This window comes from Pristis pectinata, chromosome 15 (genome assembly GCF_009764475.1).
Source record: "Pristis pectinata isolate sPriPec2 chromosome 15, sPriPec2.1.pri, whole genome shotgun sequence".
In the NCBI taxonomy this organism is placed as follows: Eukaryota; Metazoa; Chordata; class Chondrichthyes; order Rhinopristiformes; family Pristidae; genus Pristis; species Pristis pectinata.
In genome coordinates, this window is record NC_067419.1 from 2,925,195 (window position 1) to 2,939,971 (window position 14,777).

A 14,777-nucleotide genomic window follows, 5' to 3' on the forward strand; every position below is an offset into this window, starting at 1 on the left:
TCAGGAGGCCACTCGGCCCCTCAATCCTACCCCACCATTCAATATGATCATGGCTGATCTGCCCCAGGACTCAACTTCTCTTCTGGGCCAGTTCCCCACAGCCATCCCATTCCCTAATCTTTCAAGAATGTACATATCTCTTCTTTATAACCCCCAGTGATCTACCCTCTGGTGTACGGAATTCCTGAGATTCACCATCGTAAGCGAGGAGAAACTTCAACACAGTTTTAAAATGAAGGCCCCCTAAACTTGAGATCACATCCCCTCGTCTGAGATTCTCCCGCTTGCAGAAACACCTTGACATCTCGAGCAGCAAACAATCTGCTGAAGGAACTCAGCAGGTCGAGCAGCGTCTGTAGGGGAAGAGGAATTGTTGACGTTCTGGGTCAAAATCCTGCATCAGGGTGAGAATGGAGGTAGCCAGTATAAAGTGGAGAGGGGGAGTGGTCAGACAGGGGCCGGAGGTGATTGGTGAGGGGTGGGGCGGTGGTTTGGATGACAAAGCTAGGTAGAGGAAGGGGAGGGGTGTTGAGTTGTTTTCCCAAATATGCCAGGGTCCACAATTCTTCGTCATTCACCAGTTCAACCGATCTTCAGTCTCCACCTTGACATCTATCCTTCATGGCCTGTTAGGATCTCATAAGACCACCCCCTCATTCTTCTGAACTCCGAAGAGCAAAGATCCGACTTCTTTAGGTATGCCAAGTTCGTACTGAAGCCTGGTTAGTCCACACGTGATGTCCTAGTCAGTTTAAATGGACAGCTTAAAGTGGGGTGGTGGGAAGCTGCAGAGAATGGAAGGATATGGACCATGTGCGGGCAGGAGGAATTAGTTTAATTAGGTGTCATTGGCTCAGTTAGTTCGGCACAACTTCATGGGCCTGTTTCCGTGCTGTACTGTTCAATGTTTTAAGATGGTACAACTGAGAGGAAACATTTATGAGAAAAGACGGGCTGGGCCCAATCACTTCCTCCAGTCAAAAGGCTGGAGGTGTAACCTGATACGGCAGATGCGGAGAAAGTACATCCATTTGGAAGGAGACATAAATGGAAGAAAGTCACGAATAAACTCAGTAAGGAATTCAGAAGAAACCTCTTTAGCCGGGTTAAAATGAGGACCTTAGCTATCGCATGGCTCACTTTGCGGCATTAAGCATTTAAAAGGAACCCTGGACAGTAAATGAAGGAACGGAAGGACTTTGCGGACAAGGCGAAGCAGGTGGGGGGAGGATGGTGTGCAGCTCCGATAGCTGGGTAGACCTCTTGGATTGAACAGACTGCTCCCAGCGCGCACACAACCTGTGTAAAACTGCCAACACGCCAAACCAAAGACGCGACCATGTTAATCAAGAGAAGGCTGCTTTTCCCAGAAGATCACATCCCACCCCCCCCCCGGCACCTCCCCCCCCACAGCTGACTCCTGAGCGGTGAAAAACAAGCAGCAGGCACCGTGGGCACTGGATGTCACCTTGACAACACGCAACTTGTCCATCCAAGTCTATTCAAACTGACCGTCGACAGCAATGGGAGGAAGCTGGGATGTTAACCTCTGTACCTCCTGGGAGGGGGAGAGGAGAAACATGAAAGCAACATTTTGAACACATCTGCCTTCTGTCGCTGTTGACAGCAGATTAAAGGAGCTGCCCCTTGTGTTGCCAAGGCCTGCCACCAGTGAAGAGCCTCAGTATTGTCCTCTCCCTCTCTCTCTAAACCGGGCTCTTGTAAAAATCAAAGTGCTCTGGCCCAGTTCCTGTCTCCAGCGAGACACACACTATCCCCTCGGTGCAATCACATATCCCATCCGTTGCAAATTGGTGACGCTCGAGTAGTTAATTCCTTGCTGCCCAGCTCTTTTAATGCTGAGGGTCCAATGTCCTTTCCAACCTGGATAACCAAAGCAAGTATTGCTTGCATTGTAAAAACTCCTGTACCTGAATTCAACCGTCTTCTTTAACTTGCAGCTGAGAGGTTAGATTTGATTGATGGTGCTCTTGTTTAACATTTTACACCTTTGAAGCTCTCCCAGCAACTCCCTGAGAACTCTGATTGCCAAAAAAAAATCGTTTGGTCTGTGACTCACTTGCAACTGATTAAACTCTCGAGTTCACGGCACGGCTGCGGGCGTCTGTGAAAGCCCAGCCATCAATTGTTTCGAAAATACAGGCAGCAACCGCTCCATGAGGCTTGCTGGAAATAGCACCAGGTTATCCAGGGTTCAGCACGCAAGGCAAGCTGCAGGTTGTTAAAAGTGCAAGTCAGAAGAATGGGTGCAACTTTAGGGTGATGGACTTTGCCTTTTAGGTTTCAGTTTCCAGGCGTCTTTTGACTTAAAGGAAAATAACCCCACATTAACACGAGGTGTGGGCAAAGATATGGGTTCAGGAATGGCCTCCAAAGGAGGAGGGATGGAGCGATTTCAGTGCAGGGACGGAGATATGGTCACCTTGAGGGGAACATGGGGCAGGGGAGAAACAGCAGGAGAGCAGAAACTTGATTAGATAGATTAATTTTTTTTTACATATCTGTACACAATGCAAATGAACGAAAGGTGCAAAGGGTGTCTCAAATCATTCCAAACTTTGACAGCCCCTGGAGGACATTACAGAGTGAAGCCTCTGTGGGAATGAAGGAAATACTGCAACCAATTTGCGCACAGCAAGCTTCCACAAGCAGGGACTTGTCAGTGATTAGATAATCCACCCTCGTGACGTTGTTGAGTAGGGGTAGAAGAGGGCACTGGATTTAACTCCCGCAGTTCTGCACTGTGAATTCAGCCTTGATTTACCCACCCAAACCTCGAACCGACATCTTCTGACAAGCCCTACTGACTGAGCCATGAATGACGTGACAGATGTGAGAAATGGCTCTGGGGAGCTGATGGCCAGGGAGTTAGCTGTCTACCTGCAGAGCAGAGTGTGACAGACAGGAAGATCAGTTTCATGGTGGCACTGGGAACTCTAACTACACCACAGTTATCAAGGCGTCATAGGGTAACGCAGCACGGAAGCAGGCCCTTCGGCCCAACTCGTCCATACCGACCAAAATCCCCAACTCTGCTCATCCCATTTCCCTGCATTTGACCCATAGTTCTCTGAACTTTTCCTATCCGCGTACCTGCCCACTGTATTTTAAATGTTGTCCTTGTACCTGCCTCAACCACTTCTTCTGGCAGCTCGTTCCATATACAGGTACCCACCACCCACTGCGTGAAGAACTTGCCTCTCAGGTCCCTTTTAAATCTCTCTCTTCTCACCTTAAACCTGTGCCCTCTAGTTTTTGATTTCCTTTCCCTGGGAAAAAGACTGCGTGCATTCACCCTATCTCTATCCCCTCATGATTTTATACAACTATAAGGTCACACCTCATTCTTCTACGTTCCAAGGAATGAAGTCCTGGCCGGTCCAACCTCTCCCTATAAATCAGGACCTCGAGTCCTGGCAATATCCTTGCCACTCTACAAGTGCAATCGTGTGAACTGTACCTCAGAAATGAACCAGGGTTTGGTGGAAGAGGTTGAGGCCCATCTATGCCTTGCTCTTAAAGCAACCCCATTCCACTGTTTAATTCCTCGTCACATATACTCTCTCAGATGCTATTAACAGCCTCCTCCCCCCAGTTCTCCTCCCATCCACCTACATTACCAGTAATTTACAGTGGCCAATTCGGTAGGTGGAAGGAAAGGGGAAACCCACCCTGTCACAATGGAAACAGGTAAACCTGACGCTAACAGTGCCAGAGGTCAGGATCGAACCCAGGTCCATGGAGCTGTGAGCCTGCTGCAACACCTTCAGTGCCACTGTGCCACCTACAATATTCTCTGGCAGAAAAAAATGAAAGACCTTCCTCAATGGAATCGGAATGGGGATTTTAGATTTACAGGCAATTCTTCCTTCCTGAAAAATAAATCTTCAAAGAATAAGAAAACAGTACTGATTGAGTTCATTGCTCTAGTTAAGGATGATACGTCAGACTAAATGTTTTAATTGACTTTTCAGGTAAAGGCTGATGAAATATCTTTCCTTAAAAATACTGTTATATAGTAACTGCTGATTCTTGGCAATTATCCTTTATCCTTTGATCCTCTTTAATTAACAAAGTCACAGTGAGAAGATGCACAGCCTACCCAGATGCCATCTAATTACGCTCTCTTTCTTTCCCCACTCATTAATCTGCTCACCAAAAGATCTGTCTTCCTTCACTCACCTCCACTGTTTTCATTTATTGATCCTTCCACTGCTTAAGACATTCTGTCCGCTTTGTTCATCCACTTTGTTTTCCCTTAAGTTCCCTGGAATTCAGAATATGGCAGGATAACTTGCCTCTTTTCAACCTAATAATTGTCTCCAGATCTCAAAAAAAACACTGATGGTCTTTTATCAAAAAGACAGAAACTAAAACAGTTGGAAGAAAAAAAAAATCCTCTTCTTTCCAAATCCATCTACCCTCCTACTTAGACTTTCATGATGTTCTGGGTCCATAACCATCCATCAAGAATGATTTATTGGTTCAATGCTTGATGTGCATCTCGTTGTTTATTGCCTGTTGTTGCTCCTGGTGAATAGAAATTGCGGTTATTTTCTTCTGTTGTTCCCTTTCCTCTCCTGTAAACTAAAAGGAGTGGCTTGATGACAATATACATCAGTAGCAGCTTCTGCAGTTGCAGCAGCTCTTAAATACCAATTAATCTCCTTTTCCATTTCTATCATCCTTATTATGACACAGGGGAGGCTGTTCAGCCCATTGGGATCATTCTGGCTTCCAGCAGAGCAATCCCATCTGTTCCATTCCACCATTTATTTCTCTGTAACTTATTTGTTCTCACTTGCTCTGCTTCCCCTGTCACCCACCTACACTGGGGTCATTTATAGTAACCGAACCTTATTTCCCTCAGGTCCTGTAAGTTATTCTCCCTCACATGCCCATCAAGTCCCCTCTGATTCTTTTGCCACTTATAGAGTCATACAGCACGGAAACAGGCCCTTCGGCCCAACTCGTCCATGCCAACCGAGATGCCTTCAAGCCATAAGACAGAGGAGCAGAAATAGGCTGTTTGGCTCATCGAGTCTGCTCTGCCGTTTGATCGTGGCTGATTTTCTTTTTCTCAACCCCATTCTCCAGCCTTCTCCCTGGAACCCTTAACCCCCTCACCAATCAAGAACCTATCAATCTTTGCCTTAAACACACCCAATGACTTGGCCTCCACAGCCGTCCGTGGCAACAAATTCCACAGACTCACCGCCCTCTGGCTGAAGAAATTCCTCCTCATCTCACTTTTAAAGGGACATCCCTTTATTCCGAGGCTGTGCCCTCGGATCCTAGACTCTCCCACTAATGGAAACCCTCCCTGCGTCCACCCTATCCAGGCCTTTCAGTATCTGGTGGGTTTCAATGAGATCCCCGCCACCCCATCCTTCTGAACTCCATCGAGTACAGGCCCAGAGACATCAAATACTCCTCGTACATTAAGCCTTTCATTCCCTGGATCATTCTTGTGAACCTCCTCTGGACCCTCTCCAGGGCCAACACATCCTTCCTTAGATACGGGCCAAAACCACTCACAATATTCCAAATGTGGTCTGACCAACACCTTAAAAAGCCTCAGCAGTGCACCCTTGCTTTTACGTTCCAGTCCTCTCGAAATGAGTGCTAACATTCCCACCTAAGTTAGTACCATTTGCCTGCGTTTGACCCATATCCCTCTAAACTTTTCCGATCCATGTACCTGTCTAAATGTCTTTTAAATGTTGTTTTTGTACCTGCCTCAACCACTTCCTCAGGCAGCTTGTTCCGTATACCCACCATTTTCTGTGAAAAAGTTGTCCCTCAGGTTGCAATTAAATGCTTCCTCTCTCACTTTAAACCTATTTTTCCTCTCTCACCATAAAATTATCTACCTATATTACGAGTAGCTTGCAGTGGACAATTAACCTACAAGCACGAATTAGGAATGGAGGAAAAACTAAAGCATCCTGATGAATCCCATGCAGTCACAGGGGAAACTTGTAAACTCCACACAGACATCACCCGGGAAGTCAGGATCGAACCCGAATCTCTGGAGCTGTGAGGCAGCTGCACTAATTGCTGTTTCACTGTGCTGTTCTGGTATCTTGTTATTTTATAATTAAATCAATGAAAGTATCATCTGAAAAAAAATTGGAACTGACCTTCTTGTGGATACTAACTCACTGAGGAACCACAATATACATAGCAGCTTTGTGTCACTCCAGTTTTGTATTGCAGTGATAAGGCTGAGATTTTTCAGTAATCCTGATTTACACTACAAAGACAGAGCAGAAAATTCTGAACACTAAGCCTATGATATTACAACTGTTCAAATAAAAGCTCGAGTATGTGTTAAGAATGCACAGTTCTGTTAGGTTTGGCATATTTAGGAAACAAGTAAAATCGCATTCTGGTTTCTGACCAGTTTTAAGTGATCAATAATGTAGAAGAACTGGTACTAAATTATTGTGAAGTCAGCCAGCTTAATCTAACATATCAATGCCAGTAAATGCAAGAAACAAGTTCACACTGGGTTTCACATTAAATAGGTAAAAACCAACAGCAACATCTGGAAAGTTTAAATTGGGCTCAAGTCTCGGTGCGTGTGGGTTGGTGGGGATACGGGTTATGGGGCATGTAATCGGAACGCTGTTTGGTCAGGGTGAGTGGTAGTTTGATGAAGTTAACCACATGGAGGTGTTGGTGGGTCTCTTTTGACGTTAGCAGGGTCAGTCAGTTGCTCTTGTGTGTGGTCTCCCAATGCATTTCATTCAATGCACATTAGTCTCGATTAACTACCTCGACTGGTCTCTCTGAGTCCGATAACCACAAATTTTCTGCTGCCCCCAGTTCCTTCCTCTTATACATCACCACCTCCCTTTGTCCCACTGGTGCTAACAGAACCTTTAGTAATATTGATCCTGATTTCTCAAACTCTTTATCCTTTATCCTCCAACTATCTTCTCAAAGTGTATCTCCTCTCAAAAGCTTTCTATGTAACGCTAAGTCCCAGCTTTGGCCACTTTTGTGTTAGAATGGCTGTATAAGTTTAAGCTTTAGATGCTGGTTTTAGTATTACACACACCTTCTGATCAGACTTAAAATGTCCTCCTTGCTGATTGGATGCAAAAGATCCCAAGGCACTACTGCAGATAACAGCAGTGGGAGCTCCTGGAATATAGTGTCCCCTAAGCAACATCACCAAAGCAGATTATCCAGCTAGTTATCACATTGCACCTTGTGGGACTTCACTGCTTGTAATTGCCTCCATGCTTCCAGACTCTAGGCTTATATTGCTACTCATCAAAAGCCCATTTTTCATTTTTTTTTTAAACTGCTAAAGAGGGATAGAGGATAATAATTACTAAGCCCAATATTGACTTTCTAAAATTAGCAAGGTCTGAACTAGATTTCCAGTTAATGTTAAAGAAACATTAAATTCACAAATTGATTTCAAGTTTCACGTATTCGATGGGAAGCCAATCATAGATGTTCCTCCATCATTCTGAGGGCATTGGTTGCAAATTCAGGAACCCATTCAACGGCAGGAGCCCATTATAAGGCACTGGATTAGGGGACTTGATGTGATGGCAGTCTCTGCTCCTAAAGTCATGCAAAAAGGGTAAATCCTCAGAGGTGAGAGATGCCATTAGCTTCAGTTAGTGATGGCTTGGAAAACTGCCCTGAGCACTTTACCACAAAGGGAGCAAATGTCTAGTAACCTACAAACAGATGGCACACATACCTGTGTTGTACCCTCGACTCAATGCTGGCCAAGGCCTGTGGTTCTTCCACAAGTTCCCAAGGTACCAATCACTCTGATTCTCCACCAAGCCAAGGACTTGCTGTCCTGTGAAAAAGTGATCAAGGAAACATTACCCTGCGTTAGGCAGACGCACATCTGTGACAAACCATCTCTTCACCTCAAGCAAAGTCACATTTGCATTATCCCACAACATGCAAAGGTTCTTTTAAAAGTTAGCACAGTAAAGAATATAATTTTTGGATATTGCAGCAAATTAACTTTTGTAAGTCAGATCCATGTAGAGAGCAGTGGAAATTTCGGTTGACATCGGAATGGAGGCCAGTGACTAGCAGTGTGTCGCAGGGGGTCGGTGTTGGGACCCTTGCTATTCATTATTTATATAAATGATTTGATGCAAATGCACAAGGCTTGATCAGTAAGTTTGCAGATGACACAAAATTAGGTTCTGTTGATAGTGAAGAAGGTTATTGCAGATTGCAGGGGAATCTTTATCAATAAGGAAGTGGCTGAGGAAAGGCAAATAGACTTCAACACAGATAGCTGTGAGGTGATGCATTTTGGAAAGTCAAATCAGTGTAGGATTTATACTAGTAATGGTAGGGCACTAGGGAGTGTAATGGAACAGAGGGACCTAGGAGTATAAGTGCGTAGCTCATTGAAAGAGAAGTCACAGGTGGACAGGGTGGTGAAAAAAGTCATTTTGCACACTAGCCTTCCAGTCAGGGCATTGAGTATGGGAGCTGGGACATTCTGTTGCAGTTGTATAAGTCGCTGGTGAGGCCGCACTTGGAGCACTGTGCACAGTTTTGGTCACCCTGTTATAGGACAGATGTGGTTAAACTGGAAAGAGTGCAGAGAAGATTTACGAGCCAGGGCCTGAGTTATGGGGAGAGGTTGGCCAGGCTAGGTCTTTATTCCTTGGAACGTCAGAGAATGACGGGCAACCTTATAGAAGTGTTTAAAATTATGAGAGGAATAGATAAGGTGGATGGTAACAGTCTTTTTCCCAGACCAAAACTAGGGGTATGGTTTAGAGCGAGAGGAGAAAGATTTAAAAGGGACCTGAGGGGCAACTTTTTCACGCAGAGGGTGACGAGTACATGGAACGAGCTGCCAGAGGAAGCTCCGAATAGTATCATTTAAGAATAGGTACATGGATAGGTACAGGGAGGGGCAGGGCTTAGGGGGATATGGGCCGAATGCAAGAGATTGGGACTAGCTGGGTGGGCACCGTGGTTGGCATGGGCTGGTTGGGCCGAAGAGCCTGTATCTGTGCTGTATTGTGCTATGACTCTATTAGATACTGAGGACAATTGCCCAGATGGTGCCTTGAGCTATGATCACCCAACACAGCTAAGAAGAGGAATCAAAGGCGAGGTTGTTAGATCTCCACTGAGATGCTCAATGCTGCAGCTATGTATTCAATGCAGCTACAAACACACAGGGTCCAGACTTCAGCAAGGAATTATACCATCATAGTCATAGAATCATACGGCTTGGAAAAAGGGCCCTTCAGCTGACCAAATCCATGCTGAATGTCAACTACCCATTGACACTACCTCAGAACCTACCTTGTTTGACCTTGTACCTTATAGTCTACCTGCACGGCACTTCCTCTGTAGCTGTGACACTTTACTCTGTATTTTGTTATTGTTTTGCCCTGTACTACCTCAATGCACTGTGTAATGAATTGATCTGTATGAACGGTATGCAAGACAAGTTTTTTTTTACTGTACCTTGGTACAAGTGACAATAATAAACCAATACCGATACACTAATCTCCACATACTCCCCACATTCCCGTCAACTCCCACTAGATTCTACCATTCACTTCACACATTAGAAGCAACTTACAGAAGCCGATTATCCTACCAACCCGCACGCCAATGGCACGTGGAAGGAAGCCCACGCACAGTCACAGGTAGAACGTGCAAGCTCCACACAGACAGCACCAGAGGTTAGGATTGAACCCGAGTCACTGATGCTGTGAGGTAGCAACTCTATAGCTGTGCCACTGTGCTGCCCCGGGTCATTTTCCCTTTGGATCAAAGGCCTCCTTCAGTGACACGTGACGCTGAGGCAGTGTGCCACAAGGACCTGCTCTGTGCCGAGAAAGTCAGGCTCTAGAAAATGATGCAACGTAGATGCAAGCAGTCTTCTTTCAGCAGCGTGGAATTAGCCAGCCTTTCCCCGCCCGACTGAATCACAGCAGAGTTGTCCAAAGCTAGCACAATCATGGCTGTTCGGTGATGCTACCCATTACTATAATCAATGTCTGTGAATAATTAAGCTGTGCTTCGATGACTGTGGCCTGGTTGTTGATAAGTGAGATAATGCATGCTATTTAGGAGCAGATATATGTCACCTGGCCCTTTTGATCCTGCTCTGCTATTTATTATCACAGCTGGTCTGATTGTACCATCAGCTCCATATTCCCAACTACCCTGGTAACCTTCCACCCCTGCCCTGACTTAAAATACTAATGGTTTTGTTTCCACCACCTTTTGAGGGAGAGAGTTCCAAAGAGTCACGACCCTTCTGAGAGAAAATTATTCGCCTCATCCATCTTAAATGGGCGAGCCCCTTATTTATAAACAGGAACTCCTGGTCCTAGATCCTCCCACAAAAGGAAACGTTAGGACTTTTATGTCACAGGTTGTCCTGGGTTTCGTGAATGCAATAGAGTCATACAGCATGGATCCAGGCCCTTTGGCCCCACTGGTCCTTGCTGACCAAGATACCCCACCCAAGCCAGTCCCATTTGCCAGCGTTTGGCCCGTGACCTTCTAAATCTTTCCTATCCATGTACCTGTCCAACTATCTTTTAAAATAGTTTGGTCTGACTCAGTGAGACAACAACAGTGTGACAAGTAGTCGGTTGAAAAGGCTGGCATTACCATTGTCGTATTAATTCCCGTCATGTACGTAGCACTAAGGGAGAATCTCCAGTAAGGGTTCAGTCCAGAGGTACACCATCTTCATTCTACACAGCTCCAGACTCTTGACACCCTCTTGACATCATCAGCTATTCCCAATCCCAAATTACTAGAGCACTTCGCGGCTTTGACCTGACGATATGTCCCAAACTGGATAGCCCTGGTTTCTCAGACTTTCTAATTCCTGCATCGGATGACACAATGAGTGCACCATGGGAAGGCAGTCTGCCTCAGTGCTTTATCAGTGACTCAAGCAGACTGAAAACAGCTGTGTCTATTAGAGCGAAAGGATGTTCAATCATTTCATAGTTGCTTTTTGGACCAAGATTACAAAAATAATGGAAATGCAAGCAAGTAACACTGGAGGCTGAAGAGTTGTGCCCGCTGTGTGTCAACTGGAATAAAAGCTAGGCACTGTAGATGACATCAGTTGCAGTCACGCTCATTATATCACATGGCTTGGCACATAAGGTTGTAGCAGTGCTGGGCTGAGCTGCAAGGACATGCCTGGGTAACACTCCTCCTGTCAATCAGTACTAGATTGTACTTGGTCAGGGTTTAAGCCCAAATCGTATACTCATCTGACCCCCAAAAAAAGCCTGAGTGTGTTGTCATAGAACCATAGAACACTACAGCACTGAAAACAGGCCATTCGACCCTTCTAGTCTGTGCCAAAATGTTATTCCGCTAGTCCCACTTACCTGCACCCAATCCATAACCCTCCAGACCTCTCCCGTCCATATATCTATCCAATTTATTCTTAAAGCTTGAGTGAGCCTGCATTTACTACATCAAATGGCAGCCCGTTCCACACTCCCACCACTCTCTGAGTGAAGAAGTTCCCCCTAATGTTTCACCTAAACCTTTCCCCTTTCACCCTAAAGCCATGTCCTCTCGTACTTACCTCTCCTAATCTAAGTGGAAAGAGCCTACTCGCATTAACTCTGTCTATGCCCCTCATAATTTTGTAAACCTCTATCATATCTCCCCTCATTCTTCTACGCTCCAAGGAATAAAGTCCTAACCTGTTCAATCTTTGCCTGTAACTCAACTCCTGAAGACCCAGCAACATTCTAGTAAATCTCCTCTGCACTCTTTCAATATTACTGATATCCTTCCTATAGTTAGGTGACCAGAACTGCACACAATACTCCAAATTTGGCCTCACCAGTGACTTATACAACCTCACCATAACATCCCAACTCCTATACTCAATACTTTGATTTATGAATGCCAACGTCAATGGTTATATTCCACTTGTTCAGCTAGGATTGCTAGTTTCACTGATGCAATTAAAAAACATTGCTTATTGATGGTTTTAACACCTGCTTAAATCGCAGATCAGATACAGAATGTCCTACAACTGAGCAAACAAGAACTTAGAGACCGGATAAGAGATGTTTTCCTTGGAGTGGAGGAGGCAGAGGGGGAACCTGATTGAGCTACACAAAATTATGAGGGCACAGATGGGATAGACAGCAGAAAACCCAGGACAGAGGTGTCCAAAATTAGAAGAACAAAGCTAAAAGTTGAGAGGTTTAGAAAAGATCTGAGGAGGAATTTTTTTTCAGCCCGAGTGTAGTTGGAATCTGAAAGCTATACCCAATCCCAAATTAATAGAGCCCTTCGCAGCTTTGACCTGACAATATGTCCCAAACTGAATAGCCCTCATTTCTCAGACTTTCTAATTCCTGCATCGGATTGGGAGTGTTTGGAATGGGAGTGTTGGAAGCAGGTAGTCTCACTCCTGTGGCTGCGTGGGTTTCCCCTGGGTGCTTCGGTTTCCTCCCACATCTCAATGATGCATGGGTCGCCAAGGTTAATTGGGCACTGTGATTTGTTCCCAGAGTGTCGGTGAGTAGCAGAATCTAGGGGAAGCTGATGGGCATGTTGGCAGAATGAATTGGGATCAGCGTTAATGGGTGCTAGGTAGTCAGTGTGGACTTGTTTTCCTGAGGGGCCTATTTCCGTGCTGCCTGACTCTCTATAACTTCTGAGGTGGAGAATTGTTGAAGAAATTCTTTCTCATCTCAGTCCCGAATGGCTGACCCCTTATGTTGGGACTGTGATTCCTGGCTCTAGATTCCCCAGCCAGGTGAACCATTGCATCTACCATGCCAAACCCCATGAGAATTTTGTATGTGTCTCAGCGAGTCATTTCAAAGGGCAGACCATACCGCCTTGTTGGGGGTCTGAACCAGACCAGATAAATACAACTTCCTTAAAGCGCATTAATGAGCAGATGGGTCCTCAGTAGTTTCGTGTTCAACATTACCACTCCAGTCCTTTAGTTCCAATATAATTACATTTAAATTCTCCACTTCATTTTTGGGATTCAAACTCAAGTCTCTGGGCCCACTCCTGCATACCGTCACAGAAACCAGCCTCCACATCACGGGAACCAATCTCCCCTCCATGGACTCTTGTGTCCATATCTCTCGCTGCCTCGGTAAAGCAGCCAGGATATTCAAAGACCCCACCCACCCCGGACATTCTCTCTTTTCCCCCCTCCTATCAGGCATAAAACATGTACCAGCAGGCTCAGGGATGGCTTTTATCCTGCTGTTATAAGATTATTGAACAGTTCCCTAGTACGATAAGATGGACTCTTGACCTAACAATCTACCTTGTTATGACCTTGCACCTTATTGTCTGCCTGCACTGCACTTTCTCTGTAGCTGTGACACTTTACTTTGCATTCTGTATTGTCTTACCTTGTACTACCTCAATGCACTGTGTAATGAATTGATCTGTATGAACAGTACGCAAGAGAAGTTTTTCACTGTACCTCGGTGCCAGTGACAATAATAAACTAATTCCAATTTCATTTAGTAACTTTACTATTGCTTCCATACTGTCCTACCACATGAAAACCTAGCACGGATTTTGTATCCAACCAACAACAGCTCTGTACTTAGCATAACACAGGGAAATTTGGGTGCCTATTTAAGAATGGTAATCAAGTAAAAAACAGAATAAAACAATCACTGTGTTAGTTCTTCAACCAGAGGACTAAAGATTGAGATCAACTCAAAGGTGATCAGGATTTGAGGTAACCAGCAAAAAATTATTTCCACCAGCAACCATACAGTATAAATTCACCATCATTGAAGTGATGAGGGGAAGAGGAAGTCTGTTCCAAGTAAGCATGGGGTCTAATGGTAGATGATACCCCGCTGGAAACAGGGAAAAGTAAGCAGGATATGGAGAATAGGGACATACAAGATGCATTCCAAAAACCAGCTGAAGCCCACCTTGTTCATTTGGTATCAACACAGCAAAATTGATAATGTTGAGTTAATCATCCTGGAAAATCTGTCATCAATGGAAACAAATCCATAAAACATTAAGATGTGCAGAAGTAAAACATCTAAGGTGACAGAGGTAAATTTGTCTTTTAGATTTAATTCTAAGGTGTTCTGTTGCTTGAGGCTCAGTGACACAACCTGTACAGTTCAGCTATCCAGCAGAGTCAGCCAAGGGGTTAATAAGGCTGTTGCCCCTGTGCTACTGCATTCAGTACAGGCGGTTAATCTAACAGCACACACAGCACTTAAAATTATACCAAACCCTCCTCCAGCGATCACTGGATTGATGTGGCATCATTAAACAACACATCATTGCTAATGTTTGCTCTATAATAGAAATTCAAGCCACCAAATTAACCTGTCAAATCATCAAATTTACAGCCAGTTAACCTGTTACAGGGTCATACGCATACACTTATTAAATATAAAACAGAGACCAACTGGAGATTTATAATTCCATCCTTTCACATCTCCATTTTGCTGCTACTTTGGAAGCAATTTAGACTGTTTGGAAGAGACTCCCGAAGTTTCTTTCACAGGCATCGCAGCACACTATGGCTGCAGACGGAGTGCGGTGGTGCTGCCTCGCACAGACCACGACACTCAAAATTGAGAGACGCATCACCCTTGCTGGCAGTTCCCACGTTAATGGGGCCGGAGACTAGACTGCCAGATGCCAACAGTTGGTTGCGATCATAAGGTGCAGCATTTTCAGTGAGGGTGTTACAACGAAATCGGCAATGAACCCATTAACAGGAACAGTGA

The 14,777-nt window shown here is 45.0% G+C and overlaps 1 protein-coding gene across 4 annotated transcripts in view; it reads right to left on the reverse strand.

The window, feature by feature from the left end:
• large1 (LARGE xylosyl- and glucuronyltransferase 1) overlaps window positions 1–14,777 on the reverse strand; it is a 348,327-nt gene that overhangs the window by 95,957 nt on the left and 237,593 nt on the right. For all 4 annotated transcript variants that reach the window (XM_052030445.1, XM_052030447.1, XM_052030446.1 and 1 more), the window contains exon 7: window positions 7,748–7,852. In XM_052030445.1, coding sequence (XP_051886405.1) covers window positions 7,748–7,852 — 105 coding nt within the window. The remainder of the gene's footprint in view (window positions 1–7,747; window positions 7,853–14,777) is intronic.